The following is a 20,329-nucleotide window of genomic DNA, read 5'->3' on the forward strand; positions in this document are numbered from 1 at the left end:
GAAAGATTAAAGATTAAACCTTCCTCCCCCCGGGTTTGAACCCTCATTCTATCTCCAGAGCCAATTAATATCTTCACTGCTAATAAGGGGCCACTGGGACCTAAAGGGTCATCCTATCTATGGCCTTCATCTTACAGACTGAATTTCAGAGAAGTGGCGCTAGGTGGCGCAGTGTAGTCAGGAAGACCTGACTTCAAATGCTGTCCCAGCCTCTTAACTAGTTGTGTGACCCTGGGAAAATCACTTCACCCTGTTTGCCTCGGTTTCCTCATCTGTAAAATGAGCTGGAGAACGAAATGGCAAACCACCCTGGTATCCTTGTCCCTAAATGGGGTCATGAAGAGTTGGACATGGCTGAAAAACAACTGAACAAAACACAGGGTTGTTGTGAAGATCAAACGAGACAATATCTGTAAAGTACTTAGCACAATACCTGGAACACAGTAGGTCCTTACTAAATGTCTGTTCCCTTCCCCCAAAGTAATTAATACACAGGGCCAAGATTCAAACCCTAGTTTTAGCCAAATCCAGTGTTCTTGCCCTTTGCCTCTGTGCTTCTTAAAACTTACTCTCCTGAACACTGATCCGTCTTTCTTAGCCAATCTATTTGTGAAATGTCCAGCCCTAGGCCTTTTTCCTTGTTGCTCCTCCTTGGAACTGGAGCAGAGGACCATGTCATTTTCTTTCATTTTTCTTTACCGGTTGTTTTTTGGTTTTTGTTTTGTTTGTTTTGTTTTGGTTTTGGTGAGGCAATTGGGGTTAAGTGACTTGCCCAGGGTCACACAGCTAGTAAGTGTTAAGTGTCTGAGGCTGGATTTGAACTCAGGTCCTTCTGACTCCAGAGCCAGTATTCTATCCACTGCACCACCTAGCTGCCCCAGGTTGTTTTCTTTAAACCTTTCTCCCATCTCTGAATCTTCAACTCCAGAGACTGTCTTCTTCCCTTAGTCCCTAAACCTAGTTAGCTCCCTGAGTTTCTAGATCACAGAAAAGGGGGGAGGAGGGTACAACAGAAAGAACAGTTTGGTTTTTAAAATCAGAAGATCTGGTTTTTGGTCCTGCCCCAGCTATTTGTATTATCTTGGGCAAGTCACTTCTGTGTTCTTAAGTATAAAATGAGGTTGGATTGGATGACCTTTTTCTACTTTTCCTTATAAATCTATGATAAACCACACCTAGCTCCAAATTACCATTTCACCTCTTTTACCACCACCTCGGTCTAGCATTCAACTCTCTCCTCCTGCTTACCTCTCTCTACCCCAGGCTACAAACTATGGAGTGGATTTTCCATGGCTTTTTTTTTAAACCAGGGAAAAGAGAATAACAATATTCAGGGGGGAGGGGGGAATCCCAGGATAAGATAACCAGAAATGAGTTTAAAAGAAAACTACCCAGACTCAACTGCAACTACGCCTAAAATAATCTTTAACTAAAATCCCCAGCCCAAACTCAGACTTAATGGCCTTCTCTAGATAAGTATCTGACTCCCTTAAGGCCCGCAAAGAGAATCTGTCTTCCCCTTCCTAAATCCCCTTCAGCTAAAATAGGATTTGTCCACCTGAGTGCCCTAAATTGAGTTCGTGGGCTCGTTCCAAGTTTTGTGACGATCAAATGAGATAACTTATGTAAAATGCCCTGTACTCTTTAAGGCTATATAAATGCTAGCATTTACTGTTGTTACCCTTCCAGACCAACTCAATCAGAACGCACCCCTAATTGCACGGAAGGTTTCTGGGGAGTTCTGCCTCCTTGTCAAACACTTGCAAAAAAAAGGGGGGGGGAGTATTTTTATTCGCGTTTGTTTGCCCGTCCCGCTGGGTTACGCTATTCTCTGTTTCCCATGTCCTAGGAGAAGTCCTCGCCTTCCCTTTTTCCTGAATAGTTTGAACTGAGTTACTGCAGGTGTGATGGGAGGATATTCCTCCATCCTAATAGATCTCCAATCCATAACGAACATTTCATGATGTGCCCGCGGTCTGAAATGATGCGGGCTGAGCAGGGAGGGAAGGGAGGAGGAGGTGGTGGATGGTGCTGCCAGCTTGCACTGGGGTACGTGGCACTAGCTGTCCCCGCGGCTGGGGAGGAGGAGGAGGAAGAGAAGGAGGAGGGAGCTCGTTCTCTCCTCCCCTTGTCTCTGAACGGGAGGAGCCACCACCAGACTCACAGCTCCGAGAGACTCAGCCTGCAGTGTTTGGGGACCTTCCTCGGCGGAGACCCGAGCTAGCAAGGCACATCGCCCTTCGTCCCCGCAATCTCCGTGCCCTCTGCCAGAGCCCATCCCCAAGAGCGCAGAGAGGGGGACGCCTGGAGGCTCAGGGTGCTCGCCAGCTGAGAGGCCAGTCGCCGGCCCTTCGGACTACAACTCCCAGAAGCGCTTTGCGGTTCCCGCAGGCGCGGGGGCCGCTGGCGCCATCTTGAAATCTGATCCTCAATCTCTGAGCTGGAACGTTAGTGGCGGCGGCTGCTTCGGTGGCTCTGAGCGGGGGCGAGAAGAGGTAGAGAGGCCAGAACACCGTACCCGCGGCTGCATGGGCGAATCCAGGATGGTCGGCTCAGAAGGAGGCTGGCCCCGCGGTCGCTCGGCATCCCCTTGAGTCTCCCGCCGGCGGACGGCGGGTCCGTGAGGGGCGGGGACGCGCGCTCCCTGTGAGTGGTACCCAGAGCGGGGAGCGCGCGCGCGCGGGCGCGCCCAGGTAGAGGAGGTACAGGTGTGCGCCAGCCGGGAAAGCGGGTGCGCAGGGCATGGCGTGCGGGCCAGCCAGCCCCGGAGCCACGCCGCGGAGCCCCCGTAGGCACTGACTGCCCCCCATCCCACCTTGTCCTACTCCATCCCTTCTCATCTTCATCCCACTCCACCCTGTCCCCATCCCTGGGAATCCAGGAACAGCCGGGAGAGAAAATGAAGGAAGTCTGCAGGATCTGTGCCCGGGAGCTGTGCGGCAACCAGCGGCGCTGGATTTTCCACACCACCACCAAACTCAACCTCCAGGTACTCCTGTCCCACGTCCTGGGCAAGGATGTCTCCCGCGATGGCAAAGGGGAGTTTGCCTGCAGCAAGTGCGCCTTCATGCTGGACCGCATCTATCGCTTTGACACGGTCATCGCCAGGATCGAAGCCCTCTCCATTGAGCGCTTACAGAAGCTGCTCCTTGAGAAAGATCGCCTCAAATTCTGCATCGCCAGCATGTACAGGAAGAACAACGATGAGCCTGGCACCGAGGCCAAAGTAGGGAATGGCACCGTGGATATTTCCAGTTTACCTGATGTCAGATACACTGCCCTGCTCCAGGAAGACTTTGCGTACTCTGGGTTCGAGTGCTGGGCAGAAAATGAGGATCAGACTCAAGAAAACCACAGCTGCCACGCTTCAGAGGGCCCCGGAAACAGGCCCAGAAGGTGTAGGGGTTGTGCTGCTTTAAGGGTTGCTGATTCTGACTATGAAGCCATTTGTAAGGTACCCCGGAAGGTAGCCAGAAGCATCTCTTACGGGCCTTCTACCAGATGGTCTACAAGTATATGTACTGAAGAGCCAGCCTTGTCAGAGGTTGGGCCACCAGACTTGCCAAGCACAAAGGTACTGGCTGATGGGGAAAGCATGGAAGAAGGAACTCCTGGCTCCTCTGTGGAATCTTTGGATGCTACGGGACAGGCCAGCCTTCCACAACAGAAGGATGAGGAAACTGAGAGAAGCAGTAAAGAGCTCCCCAAGTGTGATTGCTGCTCAGATGATCAGGCGATCCAGTACACGTGTGGCCACAAGCTGGAACTAGCCCTTAGCATGATTAAAGGTTTTGACTATAAGCCCATCCAGAGCCCCCGGGGGAGCAAGCTTCCTATACCAGTGAAATCCAGTCCACCTGGAGCCAAGCCTGGCCATCTCATGGCAGATGGAACCAGTCCCAATTTCCTAAACAGGCCTGTGAAATCCCTTTCCAAGACACCTGTGGGCTATTCCTTGGAGATTTCTGAACTGCAGGAGCTGTGGGATGATCTCTGGGAAGACTATTTACCACTCCGGTTCCAGGTATATGATATATAATACTATGGCACTTAGGTTTTATCAGATTACACAGCTAGCTGGCTCTCTGCTTTTAGCACGGCATCTAATTAGTTGATATTCAAAGTTAACCAGCGTTTCTAAGGTTTTAAAAATATTCTAACTGCATCCTTCTTTGACTTTCAGGCTCCCAAATTTTTCTTTTGCCACTTTTTGGTGTGTAGATCGATCGATCGATCCATTTACTTCTTTGATTCTGCATGCAACATCAGTTGACCCCCCCCCCCCCAAATTTTTTAAAGCAAAAAGATTCAGCCAACACTTAGTAAATTTTGCCTTTAAAAAGTAAGGTAGCAAAAAAAAAAAAAGTAAGGTAGCCTGTGCTCTTAATACCACCCCTCTCTTGTTTACCTTTTCCTCTTTCAGCTTTGCAACTTTATTGATCCTGTTCATTGTCATTCAGAGGACTAGTTTTTTTCTTTCCCACAAACTAGCCTAGAACAGTAATCTTTGTGTTCAGGTGCTCCCAAAGTGATTGCAGCAGATGGTAAGGTTTGAGGAAAATCCATTAATTAGTAAAGTGCTACACCAGAAAAATGTTTTTGCTCAGCTGCTGTCTTTATTGTAATTAATGGGATCATTGGCAGGCTCTTGTTCAAGGTGACTTGTTTTATCCCTTGAGTCTTTTTTATTTTTAAGGTCTTGGGGATTAAAATAAGATATTACTTAAAGCATTTAGGTGAAAGCCATTCACAGCCATCAATCCCAGGTGCATCTGTTCTGGGTATATTTTTCACCAAGCTGAGGTTTACATGCCTGTTGTCTTGTGGCTTGAAGACTACACCAATTAGTGTTTTGATTTCACTTAATGACTTGAGAGAGGCCATTGGTTTTAATTCATCTGAACTCAGACACTAGAGAGGTAGTATTTCGTTTCTATAGTAACCATAAACACTAGATTCCTATAGTTTTCCTCAGTACTTGAGAAACAAACCATACTCATTCAACAATGATACAGGTACAAATGCCACCTAGAGTGAATCTATTAGAGTGTTGTTTGCTAAACAAAAGCAAGGAAGTGAGTTTTAAAAGTGAGTTTTATTTCTTCACAACTTAAAAAGCAAGTCAGGAATGCCAAATTAAAAATTTCCCTAGTATCAAAATAGTATCCAAAGTAATATTTTCTTTTAAGAAAAAAGTAAGAAAAATATAGATAGGGGCAGCTAGGTTGTGCAGTGGATAGAGTACTGGCCCTGGAGTCAGGAGGACCTGAGTTCAATTCTGGCCTCAGAAACTTGACACTTACTAGCTGTGTGACCCTGGGCAAATCACTTAACCCCAATTGTGTCACCAAGAAAAAAAAGAAGAAAGAGAAAAGAAAAATATAGATACTTCAATGTTATACACAATATGTAAGAAATATCTGTGGAAAACTGGGAGAAAATAAATACAAGGTAGTATACTTATGTTTTTTATTTTCCTGCATTTCAAAGAAAAGCCAGTTATGCTTAGGACTGATACCCTTTTCTTTTATGCTTGTTCCTTTTATATACTTTAGATGGAAATAATAATAATGATAATATATTGTTCATGTTTATGTAGCACTTCACAAAGCTATGAGATAGGTTGTTCAAAGATTATTTTCCCCATTTTTCTCGAGGGAGCTAAGACTCAGAGAGATTTAAGAAGCAGCCTTGCTAAATTTGTGGTCTTAGCAGCCACTTACTTTGCTAGGCATCATCACAAATAACGTTTAATGTTTTCATATCAGTTCTGCAGAAGCAATATTTGCCTGCGCAAGGTAGAAGGGGGAAATGTTTCATTTTATAGATCGATAAAAGCTAGGGCAGAGGAACAATGATCGGAAAAGCATTGACTCAATGCTAGGAGTTGGGTCTTCATTTTCTGTCCCCGCTCAGATTTTGAAGCTTCAAGGTAACATCTTCTAGTCTAACCCTCTTATTTAATAAATGATTTCGCTGAGTCTCCTAGACAATTGTGCCTTTACCTAAGGGTCACATAAAAACTAGATTCCCCCCCCCCCCCAAAAAAAAAAAAAACTAGATCCCCCAGTTCCTGGCATTCATTGTGCTTTTCCTTCTCTGCTATGCTGGCTGAAATATCTCCTTAAAGGGTGGAATTCTTAAGAGGAGGAGTCCCGAGTCCCTTCACTATAACCAGAATTACAGAAGATGTTTTGGGGGATTCTGTAGAATAAAATGTGGTAGTATTAGATATATGCCTCTAATCTCCAGGCCCATATTTCACAAAGGTTCAGGATATGAAAAGCAGTGCCTGAGCTACATAGCCATTGTGTGTGACCCCCTGCTAGCTAGCATCTCCTTACTCAAAGCAGAACATAGAATTAGAAAAGGACCTTAAAGGTGATCCAGACCAACATCTTTATTTTATAGAAGATTAGTTCAAGATTTTTCCCAAGGCTTGTGTGGCCAAGGACTCAGGTTTCCTGTTCCACACCTCTGCTTGGACCACTCACTGTATCATAATGCCACCCTTTATCCCATTGTTTGTAAGAGAACATCTCGGGCCAAATGAACGAGAAGACTTTTAGAACTGAATTTATTACCCTAAAATCTGCACTAATGGGAAATAAATTATACAAAGATGAGAGGCGTTTTCAGTGCTGTTCCTAGATAAAATCACTTGGTGATCTGTTTTGGAAATTGGTCCTATTGTTGGTTTCAGTAGCGATCCTTAGCAGGAATGCTTTGTACAGAACAAGAGCCGAGTAGAACAGAGAGAAGGGGGGTGGGGGCAAGCATTTCTTGGTTGTCTGCCAGTTCCCTTAAACAAATGGAGCAGTAGTAAATACAGACGTGTAAATTTGGTTTTGCTAACACTTGCTTTAGATTCTGGGAGAAAAAGACTAAGCAAAAAGAAATTTCTCTTTGAGTCCTTTGTTTAATCCCACCCTTTCCCTGGGACTACCACTCTGTGCTAATAACAATCTGTGCTAATAAACACTGCTCTCCTGATAGCTGATTTTCTCTTTGAAAAATGTTATTTATATTTCTACTTATTGATTAATCAATTCCATTTTTTCCCATGTCTTCGCCTAAGAATTCGAGGCTGTTATCATTATCATTTTTTTTTAGGTAGGTATGAAGCTATATTTTATCTGGGGACCTCTTTTCTTCATTGTCTGGCTTTGAACTCCAAAGGCCCTGGGGATATGCTTTCTTTTCCAAATAGCCTTTCAGGTTTCTAGTACATCTGGCATTTTTCCCTTTCCAGATAAATACAGACAGCACAAGATGTTTTTGATCTTTGCAGCAAACCTTGTAGTGACCGAAATGAATCTCTCCTTTGTTGGAGCACTTGGCTTGTTACAGTCATAGTTCCTGGCCACCCTTTGGAAGTTGACAGGAGTCAAAAGGGCCATCAGTCCAGGACAAGAACTTTCATTTTCTACTACCATTTTGTTGTCCGTCTTCCATTTGTTAGCAGCCTGAATCAAGAATTAAAACAGCATGAGATCTGGGCCTTGTTATTTTGAGGGCTGAAGCAGTGCCAAGCAAAGTGCTATTTAGCTAGAAGAATCTGGGTAACAAAAATAATGTCACAGCATTAGCCTTAGATTGAAGTGCTGGCATTTTGCTAGCTGCCAGGCCTGGAAGTGGTTTTGCTTTCTAATGTAAGGGAGTATAATAGTTCAATAAGGGTTCTATGTCTGGGTTAAATGATTTCATTTTAAGATTGCATTATCATTCCACCCTCATTTTAGCAGATCCCCAGATCTAGCAATTTAGGCAATGTTGAGCCAAAGTATTGCAGATTGAAGATTCGAGAAAACTTTCATACCTCAATTAAGTAGTAAGTATTTGATGCTTAAGTGCATTGAAATAGTCACCAGCGTAATAAAAATACAAGATCACAGGCCTCAGGTTAAGACCCCCTTTTCTTAAAAAAGGCAACATTTTTCTGATACATAGGGATTTAGAGCTGCAAGAAACCTCAAAAGTAAGATTTTTTTTTTTGAACCAGGCCTATTATTCATTGCAATAAGAACTCTCTCACTGCCAATGTCACCTATTCTTCAACTTAGACTTTGGGAGCTGCTGGAGGCATTGAGGAGAAGTTCAAGTGACTCTTGTCTGTGTCTGACAGGTAGTTTGTCAGGTGAGGCTCAAACCCAGATCTCCCTGATTCTGAGACCACTTATTACTTATCCCAGCCTAATTTAGGATTCAAAATAAAGACAGAACAGCCAGTTTCTGGATCCTTTATTCATTCATTCATTTATTTATTAAGTTGATTTTTTTAAAGTTTTTGTTTTGTTTTGCGAGGCAGTGAGGGTTAAGTGACTTTCCCAGGGTCATACAGCTAGTCAAGCGTCTGAGGTTGGATTTGAACCCAGGTCCTCCTGAATCCAGGACCTGTGCTTTATCCACTGTGTCACCTAGCTGCTCCTAAGTTTATTTTATTTTTTTTAATGTTTTTAAAAGTATTTTATTATTTTCCAGTAACATGTAAAGATAGTTTTCAACATTTGTTTTCAGTTTCTGGATCTTTAGGAACTATGAATTATTTCAGCATGACCATCCATTCACACCCACAGATGCACTAGGTGTATATTTCAGTGGAAATATATATATGTATATTTCAAAGGAAATATATATATATGTATATTTCAATGGAAATTCCTTGACTTTAGAAATCAGTCCTCTTCTAACCTGAGGATAATATGAATTGTAGCCACAGGCTTGATTTTTGGAGAGAACCATGTGACAAAGCAGCTTGCAAAATCAGCTTTAATAGTTACCATTCAGTTGACAAGTGATTATTTAATGTATTGTTATAGTCTATTCTTATTACTTATAATTACTGGAAATAATCAAGTACATTAGGTCCTTCTTCCCCAGCCCAAAGTTCTCAAAGGTTGGCCTTGTGGTTAAAATTCGTATTTATATACCCACCAATGCTTTTCACATCTTTTTTTTCTAGCCAAATAAGGAGAAAAGTATAAAACAGATTAAGGGATGGCTAGTATGTTTTACTTTCATTTGTCTACATAGAGGTTTTATTGAATTGTTCCTGGATAAAATTAGAAATTCAGAGGTATGGTTTATCTTTCCAAATTTATCATGGTTGTTCATCATCATCTTTTTTGTTTCTCTTTTCCCCATTTGCAAATGAACGTGATATTCCTTGGTCCTTACCTGATTTCCAGAGTTAAGAGATTTTTGAGCTAACTGGACATTAAAGATTTAACAAAGATTTCTTATTAGGAACTTCAGAACTCTATAGTTCTGATTTTTCCCCCAATTTGTTTTTGTGTTGCCTATACAGTCTTAGTGTATCTTAAGATGAATGTTCATAGTGCATAAATGCCTCCGAGACACTTTGGAAGACATGTATCAGCTCATATTTACTGAGTATCCATTAACTGAATTAGCTCTGTGAATATCGATAGATCTCAACCTCTCTTTTAAGAATTTAAGTAGTTACTGATTAATTGCTTTTAGGAAGGGATTTAGATCACTGCAGTACTTTTATCTTCTTGTTGGATTTGCATTTCTCTTGATTTTTTAGATAATTTATTATTCCATTAAACCCCCAGACTTCCATTTCTAATTACTGTGGTTCTTTGATCTGTATGCCCATTTAATCTTCTCTTATGAATAACAATATTGATAACTTGGCCCTCACTAAGTTTTCCAGAATTTTGAGAACTTCAATCATGATTTATATATATCCTAAACCCTTTGAACATAAATGTGATCATTGGTATATTGGTATTCCTACATTTCCCCTATCTTTGGCCTTCACAAAAAGTGACATTTCAAACTTCCTATATTCTTTCGTTATCTTTCTAGGTCATATGATATAAATTTGTCTCTAAACTTGTACTTTTTTGGGGGGAGAGGGAGCTGGGCAATGGGGGTTAAGTGACTTGCCCTGGGTCACACAGCTAGTGAGTGTCAAGTGTCTGAGGGCAGATTTGAACTCAGGTCCTCCTGAATCCAGGGCTGATGTTTATCCACTGTGCCACCTAGCGCCCCCTAAACTTGTACATTTTAAGGGACATACTTGGTAGAAGGTAACAGTAATACTTTGTTCTAGCTTTAAACTGCATTCTGAGAATTGTTCATAAATGACTTGAATTCTTCAGCTACAAGGAAACAGGCTAGTTTTTAGCCATTCCCATAAAACCCTGCCTTTTAAAATTAAAAATTATTATACCATTCTTCCAAACCCCACACTAAGCTGAATTTATTTAATATGATGTCAAATCAGTGTCACTGAAGAGAGGGAACCATTTCTATTCAAGTAAGGGATCCTTGGATACAAGTCTTTTGAAAAATGAAAGCCAAGATCACTTGTCAGAGTTGGATTTGACTGCTCTCATTTCATTTCTTCTAGAATATTACTAAAGAGCCACTCCAACAACAGGAACCGAATTCAAATGAGGCCGCCATGACCCAACAGTGTGTGCCTGATTCTCACTTGGCAGAACTTCAAGACAAAATTGAGCAAACGGAAGCTGCCAACAAGGTATGGCTTCATCAGTCGTGAGCTTGGTTTGGTTGTGGAAGGCCAATAAAAGTGTTATAGCCATGAAACCCAAATGTACTTGTCAGGTTTAACTAAGCATCCTACAAAATCTCCTGAGTAGTTTTCAGCCCCCCCCCACTAGGGAATATTCTAACTTTTCCCACAATTTTTTGTGATAACAAGGTCTATGCTTAGGACCAACATTGAACCTGAAACTTGGGAGGCTTCTAGGCTCTGGTTTGGCTCATCGCCACTTTTAAAGAAGGTGGCTACCTCCTATTTCTCCCATCTGCTTCTGATGATTCAATTAAGGGTTTATTGTGTACTATCCATAGAGAAGCAACAGGAGGCCAGGCCCCTGGTTCGTATTTCCCAGAATCTCAGTGGCACCTGGAGGTTTGGGAGGAAGGGTCTTGTGGCAGATGCTGTGGAAAGACTGCTCCTGAGCATCAAACCTTTCTTCTTTGCCATGTACAGATTCTACAAGAGAAACTGAACGAAATGAGCTGTCAACTGAAATCTGCCCAGGAAGCATCCCAGAGGCAGGAATGTGCGATTCAGAACCTCAGTCAGTCCTTGAAAAGCAGGGAGAGTGAGGTAAGGCGTCCATTAAGGAATGCTGAGCACTTCTTTCGGCATCAATCTGGTCACGTTTCTTCAGGGGCTCCCCATAGAATTAATACAGCTCAGGCTGCCTGGTCAGGAAGGGCTATCCTGAAGCCTTTTCTCATTCTCTTACTAACCCACCACTCTGGTTTTGCTCGTACCGTCCTCTCTGCAGCCCCTTTGCCTTCCTGGCCCTGAAAGCTGGGCCAAATGCCACCTCCATGAAGTCTTCCCGGAGCCACCCTCTTGTTCTTACTCCCAGACCTCACGTCACCATCTCTGCCAGTCTGTATTATTGACATCTGTGTACACTCCGCTTTTCATAGCCCGGCCCCTTCTTACCTTTCCAGTCTTCTTACACCCTACTCCCCACACGTCCTTTTTGATCCACTGACACCGACCCTCCTGCCTGTATCTCACATAAGACTCTCCAGCTCCAGACTTGGGGCATTTTCTCTATGCCTGGAATAACATCCCTCTTCATTTCTACCTCCCGGCTTCCCTGGCTTTCTTCAAGTCCCAGATAAAATCCCATCTTGCACAGGGAAGATGTAGAAGTCTGTCCCAATCCTCCTTAATTCTGGTGCTTTCCCTCTTTTGATTATTTCCAGTTTACCCTGTCTGCTGCTTGTTTGTAAGTAGTTTTTTACATATATCTCCCCATCGGCCTATGAGCGCCCTGAGAGCAGGCCTGGCCTTTTTCATTTAGCACTTGACATAGTGTCTGGCACATAGTAGGTATGTAACAAGTGCTAGCTGACTGAATAAATGAGTGTTTATTTGCCATTTCCTTTACTAGACTATAAGCTCTATGAGAGGACAGGCCTTCTGTCTTACCAAAGCATTTGTCCCTTGATGTTTACTGTAGTTCTCCATACCATGGGTATTTAGTAACTGCTCATTGATTCTGTAGAAGTAGGAAAATATGTTTTCCTTCAATGATTGTAGAAACTGGGCTGAATTTTCTTGAAAGTGAGCTAAATCCATTCTGGCATGACAGATTCTTTTGCTGTTCACCCGTGGTCAGGGAGGCAGTGAGCTTCATGTTTAGCTCTCTCCTTTACAATCTTTCAGACTGAAGAACTGTACCAAGTGATCGAAGGTCAGAACGACACGATGACCAAGCTTCGGGACATGCTGCACCGAAGCCAGCTTGGACAACTTCAGGTAAGCGAGTGCTGTCCAGGGTTGCCGGCTTCACGTGGTTGGTATTATACTCAGCTCTCGCTAGACTCTCATCGTCGGATGCTTTCCTCTTCTCAGACCGCAGAAGGCGGGTCCCCAGCCCAGCAGCAGGTGGCCCTGCTTGACCTCCAGAATGCCTTATTCTGCAGCCAGCTGGAGGTGCAGAAGTTTCAGAGAGCATCCCAGCGGAAGGAACGGCTCCTGGAGGAGGCCAAGAGGAACCTTCAGTTCATGGAGGCCACAGCCCAGGGGCTGGAGCAGCAGAAGGAAGCTGCGTGGACCCACAATCAGGTAAATCATTAATCTGCCTGTGGCAGCCGGAATCGACTTTGCCCTCACCCGCCACTTCTTCGGTCCAGGGTTTGCTTTACTTATGATTTATAAGCACCTTTGACCCAGCGGCCTTATCTCAGTCATTCAGCAAAGCCCTTATTTGCCAGTTCACAACTAGTGTCACCGCAGTGACACACATCTGGCTTAGAAGGGTCTTTAGCACACTACTCCCCTGAGAGGCTGCTGCCCATCTCACTTTGTAGCCCACAGCTGTTTCCTTGAGGATCTTAATCCAAATGAAGGTTTTTTGTTTTTTGGGTTTTTTTGCGCAGGGCAATGGGGGTTAAGTGACTTGCCCAGGGGTCACACAGCTAGTAAGTGTCAAGTGTCTAAGGCCGGATTTGAACTCAGGTATTCCTGAATCCAGGGCCGGTGCTTTATCCACTGTGCCACCTAGCTGCCCCAAACGAAATTTTGAAGATGGAACGTTTTGAAAATATCTACTGCAATTTATTCTGGAAAGTGTTTCAGCCTTTATGGGAGCCCTGAAGGAGGTCACCCAGACACTCAGAAATGTTGACTCTGAAGCATCGATTAAAGCCAAAGCTCAGAATCGGGGAGAGTTCTTACTTCTTCATGAGTTCCTTAAAGAAATCGTTTTCTTGACCAAGTTTCATCAGTTATTTTAGGGGGCAGTATATGTGAGTGTATAGATTAAAGTTTTAGATGGTCTGCCCTAAGTCAGGTTTTAAGGAAGATTAGTTATAGTCTTTGTCAGTTTGCTAGGAAAATCAGGAGAGCAGGCAGTAAAAATGGAATTTCCTAAGCCTTTTGAGGATAAGAAATAAGACAAAAGCTTTGATCAATTCCCGTTTCAGAGTTACAGAGACGTTTTGTTGCTAAATGTAAGCTTTGAGCTCGCCGGTATGATTCACTTCTTCCCTCCTCCTCATTGCCTGAGGTGGCTGACTTCTGGTTACATAAGGAGTCACCTCAGACATCATAATCCCCATCACAGCATCCTTCCTGGCAGCATTCTTTCAAGGTCACTGCTTCCCCCTTTCTGCTTAGCTATTTCCATCCAATGCCATGAAAGCGATTTCCTTTCCATAGTTGACACTTGAGCCAAATGTAATGACTTTATCTTTTTCCATCGTGGCCTCTGCTTCCCCACCTCTGTGCCTTCCTCATACTGTCTCCTGGGCCTAGAATGCTGTTTTGCCCAATATTTTTCTATTGACAGCCTGTCCATCCTTTAGGTCCCCAAATGCCAGCTCAAATGCTTCTTCCCACGGGAAATAATCTCCCTTTCCCTCTGTTTTTCCATCTTCTTCTTCTCAACTCCCATAGTATTTTGTATCTTTATTGTGCAGTTGTTATTTTGCATTATAGTACTGTTTTGATTTGAAGTCACTTGTATACATGTTTTATGTCTTCTGTGTCCTTTGGGGTAGGTAACACAGTGGCTAGAGTGCTGGGCTGGGGGTCCGAAAGACCCTGGTTCATATCTGGTCCCAGACATTTACTAGCAGTGGGACCATGAGCCCATCACGTAATCTCTGTCTAACTCAGTTTCCTTATCGGTAAAATGGGAATAGTAATAACCCCTCCCTCCATATTTGTAAAGTGCCTGGCACATAGTAGGTGCCTAGTCAGTGCTAATATGATCATTACCTTTGCATCTCCTTTGATGCCTGCCCCCTACATAGAAGACATGTAATAGGTGTTTATCCATTTGAGAGCATACATTGTTAAGGAGCCAACTTGCACCAGGGAAGTGAAAGTTTATGTGTTTGATTTCAGGAATTGCGACGTACCCTGCAGCAGCTACAGGAAGATTTGTGCAGTAGGAACAAACAGCTTCACCTGCTGGAGGGTATGAAGTGCCGTGAGACCCAGGCCCAAGAGCAGAGCATTCAGCGGCTGAACTGCAACCTACGTCAGAAAGACAGACTTCTGCAGGTGGGCGAGTGTGATGAACGCTCCGCTTGGGTTGGAACCTTGAAAATTCCTTTTACTCATCATGGGTGACCCCAGATGATGGGTGATTGTCATCCAGATCTGAGTTCTTGTTATATCCAGAACTCTGAATTGGGCCCTGGAGGGTAATATCTGTGAAATAGAAGATGTGGGTCCTACCCTCGAGAAGATTCCCACCTGGCTGAGGAAACAACAATGCAGGCCAGGACACGGCTTATGAAAACTCATACCACCCTCAGCTTCAGTCACCAGACCTGTAGTGACATTGGCACTGGGAGCTCCCGGGGGTGAAACCCCCTTTCCCAGTGCAGACAGGCAGTAGCTTGACCCAGCTGTTCACTTTAGAGAGTTGCCTCAGCCATTGGGAGTCTGAGTGACTTGTCTAGGACCACAAAGCCAGGTGGTATCAGAACCAACTAGAACCTGGGTCTGCCAGCCCTGTAGCCACTGTGTCATAGTGCATCTCCCCAGTACAAACAATTGTATAAGTGAACAACTAAGGGAAAACCAGAACCTGAGAACAAAGTGCCAAGACGTAGGGAAAGATCTGATTCCATCTGAAGTTGATATTTTATATTAGAGGCCACAGTATCCCATGCTGGGTCTACCATGGCCACTCATCACATGGCACCCTGAGGTGCTTCGGTGGATCTGTCCAGCTTAGTGTTCTGTTTGGGGGTACAAGGGATGTTGTGGAGGAGAGCGTGCGTGTCCTATCTCAATTAGCCGTCAGAAGGTTAGGAAGGGAGCTTTGACTTTTCCTCCATAATACATGTGTCATCCTAAGGTTGAAGCTGTAAAAATCCCTGGGCTTTATTTAAAAAATCCATTTCCAGACGGTGGAAATCACCCTTGAGACTGGACTCTCCCGCCTTATGCAAAACAAGGAATTTTATACTTGAAGCTCATGAAAAGCAGGAATTGGAAGGAGAGGTCCCAGGAGAGTGCAGCCGGACCTGCTCAAGCAAATGGGCGGTTCAGGAATATGAGAAAAGAACCCGTTTGTGCTCCTTTGGGTCCTCAGAAGAGCAGCTTCTGCTGCTTGTTCCCCTGGGGCCATACCCTGGCCTGCATCTGCCTGCTTGTTATCTTTCTGCTCCACTCATGAGTTTACTGCCTCTAGCCTTATGATGCTCACGCGAGGTGCAGGACGGTTTAATGGGTTTCGGCCATTGTGGTCCCATCCTTTCATGAGCAGGTTGGCTTCCTGTGGCTTTATTTACTAAGAAACAGGCAGAAAGAAAGGCCAGCCACTTTGAAATGCACCCATTTACAAGGACTGAAGATTTGCTGTGTAACCTTGACCGTTATGTTATCTTTGACAATGTCTAACTAGGGGAAATGCTTTGTGGGTTTCACTAGGAATACCGAGAACTCATGCAATATCAGAACAACTCGGAGAAAAGCCTTGAGGCAAATGAAATGATGCTTGAGAAACTTCGACATCGCATCCAAGATAGAGATGTGGCTTTAGAGGTAAAATCAAATGTAATTCTGCCACTTCCTAGAATGGCTGTGACAGAGAACTGCTATCTCTTGTGTATAAGGGCTTTACTGTGAGAGGGGTAGAATTAAAAATGTTCTCTGTTGGGGCAGCTGGGTGGCGCAGTGGATAGAGCACCGGCCCTGGAGTCAGGAGGACCTGAGTTCAAATCCGGCCTCAGACACTTAACACTTACTAGCTGTGTGACCCTGGGCAAGTCACTTAACCCTCATTGCCCTAAAAAGAAAAAAAAAATGTTCTCTGTTGAAAGAATTCTGAATGCAGACTGAAGCGTACTATTTTGGGGGGTTTTTGTGTTTTGTTCCTTTTTTTCTGTTTCTTCTTTTACAACATGACTAATGTGGAGGTACATTTTACCTGAAAAAAAAGAATGTCCTCTGTTTCTCACTTTATTTTCTTTTATTTTATTTGGATAATTAACAATAATCAATTTATTAATTAGGCTAGAAAATAATAAATTGATGGTCAGTGGTCTCTCTAGGTAACCAAAGACCCTGTTCCTCACTTTAAATTGTACTAGAACATGCTGCCATTTGAGCATCCATTCTTTTTTTTTTTTTTAGTGAGGCAATTGGGGTTAAGTGACTTGCCTAGGGTCACACAGCTAGTAAGTGTTAAGTGTCTGAGGCCGGATTTGAACTCAGGTACTCCTGACTCCAGGGCCGGTGCTCTATCCACTGCGCCATCTAGCTGCCCCTGGACATCCATTCTTACGGAGGCCCAGGATTTTTTCCTAAAACCTCCCACTGTTAGATCATTATCGAAATATTTGTATAGTCCAGGGCACATAGTAGGACTTAACAAATGCTTATCCCCTCCCCCACTCTTTCCTGGCAGCAAGCCATTGATGAGAAGTTTTGTGCCTTAGAAGAAAAGGAGAAAGAACTCCACCAACTTCATCTTGCTGTGAGAGAGCGAGATCATGACCTAGAGAGGCTTCGCTGTGTCCTGTCTTCTAATGAAGTGACCATTCAGGTGGGTACCGCGCCCGGCTGCTTCAGACTCTCTTTGCCTCCTGCTCTAGCCTTAGCTGTTTCCCATAAAGATGAAGGTAGCAGTCCCTTGTCTTTTTCTGGGAGGAACAAACACCGTGCTCTTCTGATGTCGCATTGTGAGATGGCAGTGTTAGCGGTCTGCCAGGCTTGTGTTGGCTCTAAAACATCAGCCCTTCATCTGCGTAATTTCTCCCAGATGGACTTAAATAGGTACTTGAGGCTTTCACATTTCAGCTCCATCTTAAAAGACTTGCCACCCTTTTCGGGTCCAGTCCACTTTCATTCTAAACCCTGGCCCCACATCGCCCACCTTGATTTTCACCAGAATCTTAGTCATCAGGGTTGAGGATTTCTAACATCAGGTCATGTGGTCTTGCTGGGTCCGATGCTGAGTTTTCCTCTTGACAAACGATGTGAAAAGTTAAGCCCATCTTTCCTAGGAAAAGCTGAACTTTGCTTACAATAAAAAAAAGAGAAAGCTAAACTGCACTTTTGTCACGTCATTGGGAAATGGTTCCTTAACTCCTGGTTTTCATTTTCTCTTTGTGGCCGTAGAGCATGGAGAGCCTTCTGCAGGCAAAAAGTTTAGAACTGGAGCAGTTATCAGTTACCTGCCGAAACCTTCAGTGGCTAGAGGAAGAAAGGAAGAAGAAATTCAGCCACTGGCAGAAGGAGCAAGAAGGCATCATCCAGCAGCTGCAGACGTCTCTGCATGACAGAAACAAGGAAGTGGAGGCAAGGCTTTGTAGGGAGATCTTGGCAGGCTGGCCAGCTTCCTGGGGTCTCCCACGGTCCTGCCAGTGGCGTGTTAGGGCGAGAGGTCTGGGACTCTGTGCACCTCTTTTTGGCTTTTCCTTCTTTCACTGAATGACCGGACAGGTCATTGACTTCATCTGTGCTGCCTGTCTTCCTTCTCTGGTATGTGTAGGGGAATAGTTACCTACTTTGCAGGAATGACATGAGAACTGATGAGATCTGTATTTTGCACGGAGCTGCTAGGGAAAAGAAACGTGCACACCCATCAGGCTAGTGGGTATAGTGTAGTGTGCCCTTTTTTTCTTACAGTAAAGCAGCTTTTGCTCTTTCTTGGAGTTTCATGAGCAGAAAAATAATTCTTTTTTGTTCACCCCAAGTAAGTCATTGTTAGCCCTTAGCAAGCAATGACTGTTTCCCAGACTGACCTGTAAGTTGTCATTCTAAACTTACTGGTCATATAATGTGTGATTTTCCTGTTTGAAGTGGCCAGTAATTTCTGAATCTCTCCCACAGGCCAGAGATTGACAAGCCTGTGTAGCCACCAGCCACAGGGTGCTGTAGATGGAGGAGGGCACCACCACTTCCTTTCCTTTTCAAAATGTCTTCTCTGTGTTTTCCCTCAGGATCTTAGCGCAACATTGCTTTGCAAACTGGGACCGGGGCAGAGTGAAGTTGCTGAAGAGTTGTGTCTACGCCTGCAGCGGAAAGAGAGGATGCTGCAGGACCTTCTGAGTGACCGGAACAAGCAGGCCCTGGAGCATGAGGTGGAGGTTCAGGACCTGCTCCAGTCTATGGGCACCAGGGAGAAGGAGAGCCAAGTAAGGACCAGTCCAGACTCCTCCTGGAGTACACCATTATCTCCAAACGGCAAACAGCTCAACAGGATCACAAGACATTTATATGCATACTCACTTTTCCCCCTGACAAGCAGTATCTTCTTCCCTAATTAATAATTAATATTTTCTGTGTGATCATAAAATTAAAGAATTGAGATTCTTCAGTCTGACAAGATGAAGCCAAAGGAAGGAATCAAAGGTTCTTTAGAGGCAGTAGAAGGCTATAAACCTGTGCCAATAGTGGTTATTACCCAAATCTCCAAATGACCCAGACGTCATACCACAGTGTTAGCATGAAGTCGTTTTTCTATTCCCTTGAAGGTTCTCAGAAGGACTTAGGCTCTTGTCAAAAGCAAAGAGACTGGCTACTATAACCCAGGGCTAATGCATTGATCATAGCCTGCTGACTTTCCATTAACTTACAAGTTGAGTCATTCTAGTTGTCATTTATTTATTTATTTATTTATTTTTGGTGAGGCAATTGGGGTTAAGTGACTTGCTCAGGGTCACACAGTAAGGAAGTGTTAAGTGTCTGAGGCTGGATTTGAACTCAGGTCCTCCTGACTCCAGGGCTAGTGCTCTATCCACTGCGCCACCTAGTTGCCCCTGTCATTTATTTTTTAAAATGCTTATTGCTGTCTTATTTTTACATTCCCTCCTCCACATATGTTGCTTTTCCCAGGCCCTCCTCAGTGAGCTATCAATTTAAAAAAGGCAGTTCAGTGAAACTGACCAACACATCAGCCAAGTCTGACAGCATGTGGGCTGTTCTACACCCATTGTCTGCCCACCTCTGCCAGGAAGAGAGGGAGGAATGTTTTTTCCAGTTCAACATAGGTCACTATAACTTAATTTCTTCTTGATGCTGCTAGAAAATAAAAATTGTTTCTGGGCTTCATTCACACCAGCAGTGTTGCTTGGGCTTTCCCCTCTGGACTATTATCAGCCTTATAAAACCATGCTAACCTAAAGCAGTGAGAACACCCACTGGCTTTGGTCATGTTGTCTTTGTTGGGTTCTCCCAAGGATTTGTTCTGATTGTAGATTTCATCTGGACAGCACTAGGGCAAAGAAACCTATTAGCTGCACTACAAAGAGTGACAAGTATCTGAAGGTGAAATAAGCAGTGCAAACAAGAAGGATGAGTCTCCCTACTTACACCAGGTCCCTGACACATTTTCAGCTTGCTCAGGTTCCAGTGGCCAACAAGGGACCACCTCTGCTTGCCTTTTTCACTGAGATAGGTGTTCCCAACCTGTTGGACAAGTTCACCCTCCCAAGCTGGGGTCCCTCGGGCCCTGTCAACTTACCATAGAACCAGCGTGACACAACTCCAGTCTCTACATCTAGATTCTCTTTCTAATGTTGCCCTTTTGTATATCCTCTCATCAGGTTGCTTTGGGGAAGATGGTGCAAGCTCTGATGCAAAGGAGCACGGAGCTGCAGACCCTGCGCCAACACATTGGAGGGAAGACCCTGGTAACGTTTAACTTGTTTGTTGTGGGACCAAGCGGGATGATGTGTGCCAAGCAGTTGGCCAGCCTAAAGCATGATGGGGCCCTGAGCTAGTATCGTGTCATTGTGTTACAGGGGTTCGGCACGAGCCAGCCGGCCGAAGCAACCACGTTCATTGGCCGCCATCGCGAGGAGCAGCCTGTCCATGTAAGAATCATGATGCCGT

At 44.3% G+C, this 20,329-nt stretch overlaps 1 protein-coding gene across 7 annotated transcripts in view; it reads left to right on the forward strand.

Annotated features, from left to right (window-relative positions):
- LOC122754441 (myomegalin-like) overlaps positions 1-20,329 on the forward strand; it is a 125,193-nt gene that overhangs the window by 21,585 nt on the left and 83,279 nt on the right. For 3 of the 7 annotated variants that reach the window (XM_044002862.1, XM_044002868.1, XM_044002863.1), the window contains exons 1-12: positions 2,159-4,024; positions 10,382-10,513; positions 10,991-11,110; positions 12,194-12,286; positions 12,383-12,595; positions 14,381-14,539; positions 15,920-16,033; positions 16,899-17,036; positions 17,612-17,791; positions 18,436-18,630; positions 20,041-20,127; positions 20,239-20,310. In XM_044002862.1, the coding sequence (XP_043858797.1) occupies positions 2,900-4,024; positions 10,382-10,513; positions 10,991-11,110; positions 12,194-12,286; positions 12,383-12,595; positions 14,381-14,539; positions 15,920-16,033; positions 16,899-17,036; positions 17,612-17,791; positions 18,436-18,630; positions 20,041-20,127; positions 20,239-20,310 (2,628 nt within the window). In that variant the 5' untranslated portion in view covers positions 2,159-2,899. Of the gene's footprint in view, positions 1-2,150; positions 4,025-10,381; positions 10,514-10,990; positions 11,111-12,193; positions 12,287-12,382; positions 12,596-14,380; positions 14,540-15,919; positions 16,034-16,898; positions 17,037-17,611; positions 17,792-18,435; positions 18,631-20,040; positions 20,128-20,238; positions 20,311-20,329 lie in introns of those variants that run through there. The other 4 variants (XM_044002867.1, XM_044002864.1, XM_044002861.1 and 1 more) reach the window with 4 other exon arrangements.

This window comes from Dromiciops gliroides, chromosome 4 (assembly GCF_019393635.1).
Source record: "Dromiciops gliroides isolate mDroGli1 chromosome 4, mDroGli1.pri, whole genome shotgun sequence".
In the NCBI taxonomy this organism is placed as follows: Eukaryota; Metazoa; Chordata; class Mammalia; order Microbiotheria; family Microbiotheriidae; genus Dromiciops; species Dromiciops gliroides.